Source organism: Dasypus novemcinctus, chromosome 17, assembly GCF_030445035.2.
Source record: "Dasypus novemcinctus isolate mDasNov1 chromosome 17, mDasNov1.1.hap2, whole genome shotgun sequence".
NCBI lineage: Eukaryota > Metazoa > Chordata > Mammalia > Cingulata > Dasypodidae > Dasypus > Dasypus novemcinctus.
This window is the reverse complement of record NC_080689.1, coordinates 43,273,177-43,287,010: the sequence shown is the minus strand read 5'-3', so window position 1 is coordinate 43,287,010 and position 13,834 is coordinate 43,273,177. Positions and strand designations below refer to the sequence as shown.

General features: G+C 37.1%; 1 protein-coding gene across 1 annotated transcript in view; it reads right to left on the bottom strand.

Moving 5' to 3' along the window:
• Positions 1-1,906: 1,906 nt before the first annotated feature.
• CIMIP6 (ciliary microtubule inner protein 6) overlaps positions 1,907-13,834 on the bottom strand; it is a 54,613-nt gene continuing 42,685 nt past the window's right edge. The window contains exons 4-5 of the mRNA XM_004454239.3: positions 7,538-7,653; positions 1,907-6,723 (exon numbers count right to left, since the gene is read on the bottom strand). Of these exons, the coding sequence (XP_004454296.1) occupies positions 6,355-6,723; positions 7,538-7,653 (485 nt within the window). The 3' untranslated portion in view covers positions 1,907-6,354. The remainder of the gene's footprint in view (positions 6,724-7,537; positions 7,654-13,834) is intronic.

Below are 13,834 nucleotides of genomic sequence, written 5' to 3'. Positions count from 1 at the left end.
CAGAATCCCTGGGCTTGAATCCCGATTTGGCCACTTACTGTGTGACCTCAGGGAAGTTATTTAAACTTCCTGTATCTTAGTGGTATCATCTCTGAAGTGGTGATATAAATAATATCAACCTCAGAGGGCTGTTATGGGGATTAATGAATAAAATATATACAGCCCTTGAAACAGTGCCTTGTACAGTTGTATTATATAAGTGCTTGCTATTATTAATCTGTGCATGTCTGAAAATGTCTATATTTTGCCCTTATTATTGAATTACAGTTTACTTAGGCATGGAATTCTATGTTGACCATTGCCTTCAGTATTTTCAAGATATTATGCCATTATTTTTTCCCATCTATTGTTGTAGGTGAGAAGTCTGCTGCCATTATGATTATCTTTCCTTTATATGTAAAAATCTTTTTTCTCTCTGATTTGCTTTTTAAGGTTTTATCTCTGTAAATTTTTTTGTTCTGTGGTTTCACTTTTAAGTGTTTATGTGCGAACTTAATTTCATTTTCTAGCTTAAAATTCAGTTTATTCCTTCAAATTGAAAACACATCTTTCTTCCAATTCTAGAAAATTCTCAATCATTGCATAAGTTAGGACTAGGTTCTGCTGCAAGTGATTAAAAAAAATCATACTGGCTTATATAAGATAGGGAAGTTTATGTCTTTTTCACATTAATTAGGCTATCTCAGTGGGGTTTTGTTTGTTTTTTTACATCAAGAGCTCAAGTGCCCTTCTATTTAAATGTTTCATCATTCTCAGAAAGAAAGCTACCCAAGCTTAAACCATCACATCTGCATTCCAGCTACCATGAAGGAAAAAATGCAGAAAAAGGGCCTACCTCCTCTCTAGAAGGATACTTCTGGAGGTTGTGCATGCTGCCTGGTTACATTCCAGAACTCAGTCATATGGTCAACCCAGCTGCACAGGAAAGTGGAAAATACTCTACTCTGGGCAGTCAAATTCCCAGATAAAAATAGGGGGTTCTATTATTAAGGAAGAGTGGGAAGTTGGCTACTGGTGAATAAGTAGTAGTCTCTGTCATAGCCATTTGTTGTTCAAATTTCTTTCTCATATACCCTCTATTATCTCCTTCTGGAACTCAGTAACATTCTGTCTTTTGAATAGTTTCTTTTTATCTTTTTTCATTGCATTTTGGGTGATTTCCTAGCTCTATATTCCAATTTGCTGATTTTTCCTTATGCTGTGTTTAGTCTACTAAGATTTTAAAAATGATTTATTTTTTTAATCTCTAGAATTGCTATGTTTTTCCCCAAAATACACCTATTCTTATTTGTATACACTTTTTGATTATGATATTCCCAGGTCCCTATCAGTATAAGATATTTCTGTTTACTGTGGTAGTGGACCGGGGGGACATAGCCAGCAGAAAGTGAGGTTGATTTGTCTGGTGAGACACAGGCCAACAGTAAGACTTTCCACAAGTCTTTCTCTCAGGAAAAAGAACAATACCAAGAAACTGAGGCATCAAATCCAACAAACTGAAAATTAAGTTAAGAGAGCAAACAAAAAACTTTAAGCAAAACTATAATAAGAGGGATAAGAGAGAATATCATATCCGTAATACAGGAAGAGTCTTATGTTCTAAGGAAGGAGGTATAGAGCTTGGATATAAAAAATATATAATCCTCAAAAGTTTAAAAAAAGTTAATAGATGGACTGACAGTCATACAATGGGCATGGCTAAAAGGCAGATTAGTTATCAGAAAGTTACAGTCAAAGGATTCTTGCAGTACTTAAGAAAGATTATAATAGAAAAGTAAAGAGACATTGAAAATAGGTTCAACAGTTCCAACATTCAGCTAATAGCTATTATAGAAGGAGAGAAGAGAGTGTATGGAGGATGTATTAGTCAGCCAAAGTGGTGCTGATGCAAAATACCAGAAATCTGTTGGCTTTTATAAAGGATATTTATTTGGGGGTAGAAGCTTACAGTTACAAGGCATAAAGACTAATTTACTTCCCTCACCAAAGTCTGTTGTCATGTGTTGATGTAAGATGGCAGGCAATGTCTGTGAAGGTTCAGTCTTCCTCCTCCTTCCAAGGTTCTGTAGTTCCAGCTTCTTCCAATATCATCTGTAGGCTGGGACAAGTCTTGTCTCTCTCCCAGGGCTCAAATGCTCTGCTCTCTCCACAAGGCCAGCTGTGAACTATCAGGTGAATGGTTTATCTCTCCTCCCAGGGCCTCTGCTGTGTTATGGAGCTGCCTCTACTCTTCTGTATTCTTCTCCTGCATGTTTGCTTCTGGAGCTCCAGCTCAAAACTCTAATCTCCCTTCTTTGCGGTGTGGTTTCTCTGTGAGTCCCTGCCCCCTTGGTGGGCAGGAACTCAATGTCCTACTGACATGGCCCAATCAAAGCCTTAATCATTATTTAATCAAGTAAAAGTGAAACCTCTGTATCCAATATAATCTAATATGCCTAGAGTAACAAACCAGTTTACAAACATTATCCAATATCTATTTTTGGAATTCATAAACTGCTACACACCACCCTCTGAATTCCAAAAAGACATTACTATGTTCAAAAACCTTATTTCAGCAGCAATGCTAAGTATAAAATCTTATCACACTCAGTTTATGAAAATACAGTTTGTCTTGGGGCAAAGTCCTGTTTGCTGTAGACTTCTGAAACTTACAAAACCATTTATCTGCTTCCAATACACAAATGGACAAAGTATAACATTTTAATTACCATAAGGAGAAACTGGGAGGGAAACATGAGTCATGGGTCCACTACAGTTCAGTAAATCTGCAGGGCATCCTCCATTCAATTTCAAAGTCTGAGAATCATTTTCAAGAATCCACATGGGGACCCATCCTTTCCACATGCTTGCCCAATGGCCATTTTCTTGGTTCCATCCTCATCAAGCATCTGGGTGGTGACCAAGCTCCAGACCCACCAAGAGCACTGGGGTGACTGCCACACTTTACTCAATCTTTGGGTTAGAGTCTTAACCTCCCATAGTACAGTGAAGATAACATCCTCCCTAACCTTTGGCATACAGGTCCAACCCTCTCAGAGCAATGAGTTGGCAACCCAGCCTTCCCTAATCCATGGGGGACAGGCCCACCCCTCTCAGACATATGGGTGTCAACCTCAACCTCCCTAATCCCCTGGGAATGCGCTCCACCCTGTCTGTACCCTGGGGCAGTAAAACACTCCCTGGACCTTGGGTGGGAACATCCACCCTCTTCAACTGCCAGGGCAAACTCACCCTCTCTGTACACATGGCTGGGGTTCCTCTCTTGGCCCAAGGAGATGACTTAATTCCAGATCTCAGTTTCCATGGTTTTTCTCTTAAAGCTGTTTGCCCCTCCATGTATCCCACTGGTGTCTTTTTTAGTCTAAGATGACGGTGGTTTTATTCATACAGATCTCTCAAAAAGCTTGTTGGTTTAGCATGAAGGAAGCAGGGGTCCAAGCCATCCGACAATAAAACTTTCCACAACGATTTCCTAGATAACTGTACCTTCAATCCTGACTTACAAGTTCCAAGTTTAGTTAAGTCCTCAAATGGGGCACTCTTGTCTGGGGGCTTGATTTCCTCTGGTTTATTTCTGCCCAACAATTCAGTTCTCAGCTTATCTCTTTCATCTAGCATTTTACTATAAGCTGCAAGGAGAAGCCAAGCTGCATTCTCTGAGTTTACTTGGGAAAGTTCTTCAGCTAATTGCCCAGACTTGCCATTTTCAAATTCTGCCTTCCATAAAATATTAGGAGTCAATTTTGCTAACTTCTCTGCAACTTTAAAACACAGATCACCTTCCCTCCAGTTTCCAATAATAGTTTCATCATTTACTTCTAAGGCATCATAAAAAGTCTCTTTGGCATCCATATCCCTATTAACAGTCTCTTCAAAGCACTGTAGGTCTTTTCTACCAAGCATTTCAGAATTCCTCCAAAAAATTCCCCTTACCCATTTGTAAAACTGTTCCAACATTTTGGTAATTGCAAAAACACAACCCTACTCTCCAGTACCAAATTCTGTATTAGTCAGCCAAAGGGGAGCTGATGCAAAATACCAGAAATCTGTTGGCTTTTATAAATGGTAGTTATTTAGGGTAGAAGCTTACAGTTATCAGGCCATAAAGCCTATGTTACTTCCCTCACCAAAGTCTGTTGCCACATATTGATGCAAGATGGTGGGCGATGTCTGTGAGGGTTCAGTCTTTCTCCTCCTCCCAAGTTTCTGTAGTCCCAGTTTCTTCCAAAATCAGCTGTAGGCTGGGACAAGTCTTGTCTCTCTCCCAGGGCTCATTTCTCTCGGGGCTCAGATGCTTTGTTCTCTCCACAAGGCCAGCTGTGACCTATCAGGTGAGAGGCTTATCTCTTCCTGGGGCCTCTGCCCTATCTATGGAGATGCCTCTATTCTTCTGTGTTCTTCTGCATGTTTACTTCCAGGGCTCCAGTTCAACAGTCTAAACTTCCTTCTCTTCAGTGAAGGGGGCAGGGACTTAACAGGCTACTGACATGGCCCAATCAAAGCCTTAATCATTATTTAATCAAGTAAAAGTGAAACCTCTGAATCTAATATAATCTAAGATGTCCAGAGGAACAGACCAGTTTACAAACATAATCCAATATCTATTTTTGGAATTCATAAACAATATAAAAATTCTACAGAGGGAATGGGAATACCAGAAAAATCAGCATAATAAAAATTTTCCAAAGAAGAAAGACAAGAATCTTCAAACTCAAAGCATCTACTGAGTTCTAATATATACGCAGTTCTTGGGGTTTTAATCATTCTCTTTCTTGTATTATGGACTCTTGCTTAAGATGGTTTTCTCACTTGTATGATTTGTAATTTTTGCTTATGACCTTATCTTCAGCAAGGATTATTATTATTTTTTGTATATTGTGGAAATATCTCTCTAGAGGGGTTTGCAGTTGTTTCTGTCAGGCAACTCAGCAGTATTGCCAGGAGGATTAATTTTAACATTATTTTGGCATTATGTCAGAAGTTCTACATAAAAATTCACACTCCAAACTGGACTATGGCACAAGCTCGGGGTTTTACTTTCTCACAAAGAGTTTATTCACTACTAGACCTTTATGCTGAGACGAACTTTCCTGATATCTGCTTCGTTAGATGGGTGGAGTGCTTCTAGTCTACTCTGCACTGAGGCCAGCGACACATAGGTTTTAGCTGTCTGTAGGATTTCAATTCTAGTTCTCTATTCTCAAGGCCAAAAGGTTCCATCTCTAGTCCTTTAAGAGGTCCTTTAAGACCTCTTTCCATATCTGTTAACAACCCCTTTCTATTCCCACACACACATGGAAGCTTCTATATGTACTGCTCAAAATTATAAGACCTACTATGGAAGAAAATATAGCTATTAAAATAATGAGACAGTCTACATATATTGGCAAGGAAAGATCTCCAAGATATATACTGATACATGAATAAGTATGTTCTTTATTTTGGGACATGAGAATTTCTCTACCTTGTGAGCTTGCCTATCTGTTTGTTGTTATGTATTTCCAGGTACTTGTAATAAAAGGAATGACTATTAGCCTTAATTTACCACATTGTAAGAAATGGAAGTCTCCAATATACAAATACATAATAAAGGCTTTCTTATTCTTTTGTATTATGTTAAAATTTCTTCAGTGGAAGATAAAGGAATGGAGATATAGCTATAGTCTTATCAATACTGCAGGTAACAGTGAACTACTGATATATTCCCATGGAAATACTCTTTTGCAGCAGAGGAATACTCTCCCTCCTTATACTTGTGTGCAACATAACATAGTTTATACTAGATACACTGTGGCACACTAAATGCACAAATAGAATAGCTGATAAAATTAATCCATACCAAACTCATCTAAACAGCAAAAGTTGATTTAGTGCTAGAAGTGACCTAAGTAAAATAGAAAACAACTCATGAAATATTCTGATATTTTGGGTACCCATATGTATTTGATTTGAGGATAAAAAAATATATACTTTTTGTCCTGGGAGAAATGTTTTTAGTTTTTCAAACTCTTAATTGTATATAAAGAAGTAAAAAGTTTTAGAACAGGTGGTAAATTTAAGTTTATAGGAGACTATTATCCATAAATTGAAATTTTAATTGTAGTAATAGTGATGATGAGCTTATACAGATCATTTATTGAGTAGTTATGATGTGGCAGGTATTATGCTGAGTGCCCTATATGCATCATTTCATGTTCAATAATTTTATGAAATCACTATTATCCTAATTTCACAGATGAGGAAACTCAGGTCTAAGAGGTTAAGTAACTTACCCAAGGTCACACAGCTCACACGTGATGGAGCCAAAATTAAGCCCTGGTTCCAGGAATTACGTTTTTATTTGAAGAAGGTAATTTATCCAGGTTTATCCTGGTTTTTTATTGGTGGACTTAGAGACTTGGGCCTGGAGAGAAGAATGTCTACTGTAGCTGTTTGAAAGACGCCTGAAATTTTCTCTTCTCTCCCAGGACTGCTGGGGCATGCCTTGGCTGCCTCCCTGACGTCTGTTTCTGATAAGTGAGTTTTAGTCTCTAGTGGCTCTTGGGAATTTTGTCGGCAGAGACCGGGTGAGATCATTCTGCTTTCCGCTGAGTTTCCTTTCTCTGTTTTTTTGGACTGTTCTGATGAGCATGACCCTGGAGCATTCAATAATACCTCTGTTCCCTTAGGAACTATTGGCCTACTCCCTGGTTTTATCTCTGTCTGCACAAAAGCTCCATGTCGCTAGAAAGGAAAACAAAATTTATGTTAACCAAGGGAACACAAGCTGTTAGAAGATGCAGCTGTGAACTGAGTTCACGTGCTAGCTCAAGTGCTGGCGATGCAGGCACTTGTTTCTCTGCATCTTCATTGGCTGCCACCTTCGTCCAAAACTAAAGACAGCAGGATAACTTACTGGTGAACCTTTTAAACAAATTATGAAATAGGGTGTAACAGCAAATAAACAGGAAGGAAAGAGCAGAAAGTCAAAGAAAAAGCATTTTATTAGTTTCCCTTCTCAACTTTTCTGTCATTTGGATTATGTCAGACTATTCATATCAAATTTCATTTCTTGCTCTGGAGGTTGCTATGTGTACAATAAAAACTAAGGTTTATAGACCTAAGGATTTATGATTGCATCTCAAATGTCTGTTTGGTCCAACAAAAAGACTTAGTTATAGTGAAATATGAAAACATCTGTAGTTGGAACACCTTCAGCAACTATTACATTTCTATTCAGCTTTATAAACCTTATATGATCCCCTCCACACACGCACATTAAATATATCAAAAAATTTATCAAGCTGCTTTGATATTACTGTAAGTTAATAATTTCAATAAGTAAACCAAATTCCAAAGACTGTAATTTAATTTTATGACATTATTCTTCAGTTTGTACTATGGCACGCAACTGAGATTCTACTAATGACCATGTTTTTAGTGTTTTTTTTCAAATCAGACTTTTAGAAAGATGATTATGACTTGACGAGACTTCAAGTTTTACCATATTCTATCCATCCTTAAAGCACTAAATAATTAATTCCAAATACTGTCTCACCTTTCCTTGGATGGGCTCACTGGGAGTTTTCCTGGCATCATATTGATGTATAAAAGAGATGCGTTCTATGTAATTGCTTTGAGGTTCTGCTGATGCATCAGGAGAGGCAAGTGGAACTAAGAAAAAAAAGATTTTTGAGACGTCAGGGCAAAAATTAGATTTGTAAGTGGAAATATAATTAGTATTCATAATAGTCACGCTTTATCAAAAATCCTTTAATATGTAAGGTTGCTTACACACATCTAAAGAATAAATATAATGGATGTACCATTCTTTCTCCATGAAAAAGACCCAAATAAAAATGATCAAATTAGCCCCACATGCGGAATTACTAATAATTTTAAAAATTAATATTAATGCAATAATGGCTTTTAAAATCTATTTTTAGATGTTTCTTACACAGATACCAAAGTTTTAGGAAAAGTATACACAGAATTTGTTATTGGACAACTTATTTTCTAGTACTAGAAAGGGGAATGAGAAATTTTATGTGTAAGTTGCTACCAGTGAGCACTAATATAATGAACTACAGGACTTCAAAGCTGCTGTAGTTGTAGTTGAACTCAAAAGTCTTTTCATTTCATCCAAAGGGAGAGGTTCTGAAAATTTGCAAGAGTACAAATGCTTTTAACAACATTTAAAAATATTCTCTCAATCTAGGTGATGTGTACATAGGGATCCAGCATGTTCTTCTCTTTACTCTGGGTATGTTCAACATTTTAAATAATTTTGACAACTCACTTTATTTTTACTTTCAGCACACAAGGCTATATAAGGAAACAGAGCAATTCCTGGTGCTGTTGCTAACAATTCAAGAAGTTTGGTGGGATAATATTTTGACAAGAGAAGAATAAAAAAATTCTCCCTTAGATAAAAACAATGTACGTAAGAGTCTATGTATGTCTAGCATATCTATAGAAGATGACACAACAAACTGATAATGGTTGCTGGAGGGGTAGAGAATCAGATGACTGGGGAACAGAGGTAGATAAAGGTGGGTTCACTTTTCTACTTTATATCTTTTTGTACTTTTAAAATTTTGTACCATATGCATGTATTAACCATTAAAAAATACAATTTAAATTTTGAAAAGTGTATCTTTAAAATTAGGGCAAATATGTAAGAAGAGGAACTATTTTAGTAAATTTTTATTAAGCATTCATGAATCCAGTTCAATATTCAGACATTGATATAAACTAATTTTACTATCAGGAACAGTGATTATTCAAATATTTGTATACCACAAGATATAAAATGACAGTCTTTTCCCAGTTAGCAGGGGAAAATGCTAATTCATAATATTTTATTGATTTCTAATTGAATCAGCTACTCAAAATTCATTTTCTACTTAATAATTGCCTTCTTTTAGGACTTGCTAACACAAGGATAACAGCAGGTGCCAAATACTTAATTAAAATTTGTGGGCAAAAACAATTAAATTGAGAAAGTTCTATCTACTAGCAATTTTTTTTTTCCTGCCAATTGGGAAAGACTACCATTTTGGGGGGTGAAATGCCATGGTCCAGCTCACAGAACATTAGTGTTTTCAAAAACCTAGTCTGATAACATCGGATAAAATGAAGCAGCTCCATATTTAAGCACAAATCAGGTGGCATTAATGGTGTATCCAAAGCACAGGCTTTGGGGTAAGAGACATGCTTGCAAATTCCAACTCTACCACATTCCTGTGACTTTCAACAAATCACTTCTTTACTGAGATTCAATATCCTTCTCCTCGCTAAAATAAAGATAATAATAATTTTCTTTCAGAATTATGAGGATTAAAGATAATGTTTATTAATCCTCTAGGATGCTTGGGTTAAACTATGGAGAATCTTCAAAGTTAGGCAAGGGGCCAGCTCTTTTGTATCCTGACAAATTGACTGTGGGAAACCATTGTAGATAAAGGGAGGCATGAATCTGATGAACCATTAAAAAAAAAAAAAAAAGAAAGAAAACAAGACTAAAAAGTCCCTGGAGAGACCAAAGGCTTTAGTGAACTGGTATGAAGGGTTGGTGGCAGCTTTTGATGGAGCACAGGAAGGTTTGGAGACAGTCAAGGGAAGACAGGTTGGGAGATAGCTTTTAAAATCTCCCCTTGATTTTCCTCCATGTTTCCTTGAGAAGATCATTGCTTGCCCCAGGATAATAACATCAGAATAGCACAGAAATCCCTAGAGGATACAGAAGAGATGATATTATTACGAAGGATGAATGACATGAAAATATTATGAAAATGATAGGAAAAAGAAAATACAAGGAATAAAAAGTATAATAGTTGAAACTTTAAAAAATAGATGAATAACAAGATTCATAAAGTAGACTATCAGATAGAGAAATTCTCCCAGGAGGCAGCAAAAAAGGATAAGAAATAAAAATATAAAAGAAAAGCTAAGAGATATGAAAGGTAGAGATAGGAGTACCACCACCAAAATTCAGGAGAACCAGAAAAAGAAATAGAGGGGGAGCAAATATTTGAAGAAATAATGGTGATAAATATCCAAGAATTAAAGAAAGATAAAAGACCTCAGATTGAAAGGACTCTCAGAATAGGAAACAGGGATAGCAAGGTTAGGACTAGGGTGAGGCAAAGTGAGGTACATAGACTACAACATTTGAGGAGGCCCTTGCATATGCCTGAGAGTGAGTGGCTTCTTAAATTTTTCATCCCAGATATCTCTCTTGCCACATCCTATTCCCAACTCTTCAAGGCAGATAAGGAGAAACCTACACTTAAGAAGACACTTTATAGAAATATGTAATGTCATCTGAGACAAAGAAAAAATTCTAAAAGATTTCAAAGAGAAAAGGTCGATCACCTATAAAGGAATAAGAAGTAGTTTGATATCAGATTCCTCAATGGCAATACTGAATGCAAAATGATAACACTAATATTTTTTAAATATTAAAGGGCAAAGAACTTTGAACCTAGAATTTTTTATCTGACCAAATTCATTTAACAATGAAACCAAAATAAAAGAAAACTATTGGGAGGCAAAAAAAAAAGGCCTCAGGAGAGGGAAGCAGATGTGGCTCAACCAATTGGGCTCCTGCCTACCATACGGGAGGCCCTGGGTTTGCATCCCAGGACTTCCTTGTGAAGGCAAGCTGGCCTGCTCCCACGGAAAGTTGGAGCAGCAAGATGGCACAAAAAAGGGAGACAGACACAGAAGAACGTGCAGCAAAAGGACACAGAGAGCAGACAGCAAGCAAGTGGGGATAAATAAAAAATAATAAATCTTGAAAAAAAAATAGGCCTCATGAGATTTACCATAAAACAGACACACTTTGAAAAACTTCTGAGAACTCAGTAAGAATAGAAATAAAGGAAGGTGCTGAAGATATATAAAAGAAAATAAAAATTTTGTTTTCCTAAGAGTACAAGGACCAAAAACAGGAAAAAGAAAAACCCAAACCCATAACAAATCAGAATATTTTGAAGATTTATTTATTTATTTATTTAATTCCCCTTCCCTCCCCCGGTTGTCTGTTTTCTGTGTCTTTTTGCTGCGTCTTGTTTCTTTGTCCGCTTCTGTTGTCGTCAGCGGCACGGGAAGTGTGGGCGGCGCCATTCCTCGGCAGGCTGCTCCCTCCTTTGCGCTGGGCAGCTCTCCTTATGGGTGCACTCCTTGCGCGTGAGGCTCCCCTACACGGGGGACACCCCTGTGTAGCACGGCACTCCTTGCGCGCATCAGCACTGTGCATGGGCCAGCTCCACACGGGTCAAGGAGGCCCGGGGCTTGAACCGCAGACCTCCCATGTGGTAGACGGATGCCCTAACCACTGGGCCAAAGTCTGTTTTCCCAGAATATTTTGAAAAAGAAAAAACAGATATAATTATTGGAAATGAAGAGAGGAAAATGTCATTCTTTGTAGGTAATATAATTGTTTGCATGGAAACACCACTAGAATCAATAAATTATCAGGATAAGAGTATACAAAGGTAAACAAGGATAGCAAGATAAGTGTATAAAAACTAAACACATTTCTGTAAAATAGAAATGATCAGCTAGAAAATGTAATAAAAAATGAGATACCATTCCCAGCAGGAATAAAACTATACAGTATTAAGCTTATAGAAATAAAAAAGAATCCATAAGACCTCTATAAAGAGAAATTTAAAACTCTAGTAAAGTAAAATAAGTAGATCTCAATAAGTAGACATTCCATACTCTCAGATAGTTCTGAGATAGCATGCTATTATAAAGTTGGCAGTTTTCCTAAATCTATAATGTCAATGCAAACCTAATAAAAATTCTAGCTGGAGTTTTTGAGGAATATGATAGATTTCAAAGTTTAAAAATACATATCCATACAAAAAAAGGAAAATTCATAAATATATGGAGATTAAACAACATACTCTTAAACAATCAGTGGGTCAAAGAAGAAATTGCAAGAGAATTCTGTAAATATTTGAGACAAATGAAAATGAGAACACAACATATCAAAACCTATGGGACACTGCAAAGGCAGTACGGAGAGGGAAATTTATAGCCCTCAATGTTTACATTAAAAAAGAAGAAAGACCTATAATTGATGATCTAACTGCACACCTGGAAGAACTAGAAAAAGAACAACAAACTAATCCCAAACCAAGCTGAAGGAAAAAAACAGTAAAGATCAGAGCAGAAATAAATGAAATCAAGAACAACAACAAAAAACAGAATCAACAAAACCAAAAGTTGGTTCTTTGACAAGATCAACAAAATTGACAAACCCTAAGCTAGACTGACAAAGAAAAAAAAGAGAGAAGACACAAAATCAGAAATAAGAGGGGGGACATTACCACTAATCTCGTAAAAATGAGATCATAAGAGAATATGATGATCCTCTTATGGTACTATGAACAATGGAATGTCAAAACACTAGAAAATGTAGACAAGATGGACAAATTCCTAGAAACACATGAACCACCTACACTGACTTTAGAAGAAATAGTAGACCCCTATCTCACTCCTTATACAAAAATTAACTCAAAATGGATCAAGGACTTAAATATAAAAACAACTATAAAATTCCTAGAAGAAAATGTAGGAAAACATCTTCAAGATCTTGTAGTAGGCAGTAGTTCCTTAACCCTTGCACCCAAAGAACGAGCAACAAAAGGAAAAATAGATAAATGGGACCTCCTCAAAATTAAACACTTTTGCACCTCAAAGGACTTTGTCAAAAGGGTGACAAGGCAACTCATTCAATGGGAGAAGATATTTGGCAATCACTTATTTGATAAGCATTTAATATCCATGATATATAAAGAGATCACACAACTCAACAATAAAAAGAAAAAATATCCAATTTTAAAATGGGCAAAAGACATGGAAAGATAACTGTCCAGGCGGCAGACTTGGCCCAGTGGTTGGGGTGTCTGCCTACCACATGGGAGGTCCGCAGTTCAAACCCCAGACCTCCTTGATCCTTGTGGAGCTAGCCATGTGAAGTGCTGATGCATGCAAGGAGTGCCCTGCCACACAGGGGTGTCCCCCGCATAAGGGAGCCCCACGCTCAAGGAGTGCGCCCCGTAAGGAGAGCTGCCCAGCGCGAAAGAAAGTGCAGCCTGCCCACGAATGGTGCCGCACACACGGAGAACTGACACAACAAGATGACGCAATAAAGGGAAACAGATTCCTTTGCCACTGACAACAACAGAAGCAGACAAAGACGACGCAGCAAATAGACACAGAGAACAGACAACCGGGGTGAGGGGGAAGGGGCAAGAAATAAATAAATAAATCTTTAAAAATAAAAGTTCCTTACTAAAAAAAAAAAGATAACTGTCCAAAGAAGAAATACAAATGGCAAAAAAACACATGAAAAAATGTTCAACCTCACTAGTAATTAGGGAATGCAAATCAAAACTACAATGAGATATTATTTCACACCTATTAGACTGGCCAGTATTAAAAAGTCAGAAAACTATTAATGTTGGAGAGGATATGGAGAGATAAGAACACTTATTCACTATTGGTGGGAATGTAGAATGGCACAGCCACTGTGGAGAACTTTTTGGCAGTTCCTAAGGAAGTTGAATATAGACTTGCCATGCAACCCAGCAATACCACTGCTAGGTATATATCCAGAAGAACTGAGGGCAGTGACACAAAAAGATATCTGCACACCAGTGTTCATAGCAGCATTATTCACGACTGCCAAAAGTTGGAAACAACTCAGGTGTTGATGAACGGATAAACAAACTGTGGTGTATACACACGATGGAATATTATGCAGTAATAAGAAGAAATGAAGTTGTGAAACATATGACAATGTGGATGAACCTAGAGGACATTATGTTGAGTGAAG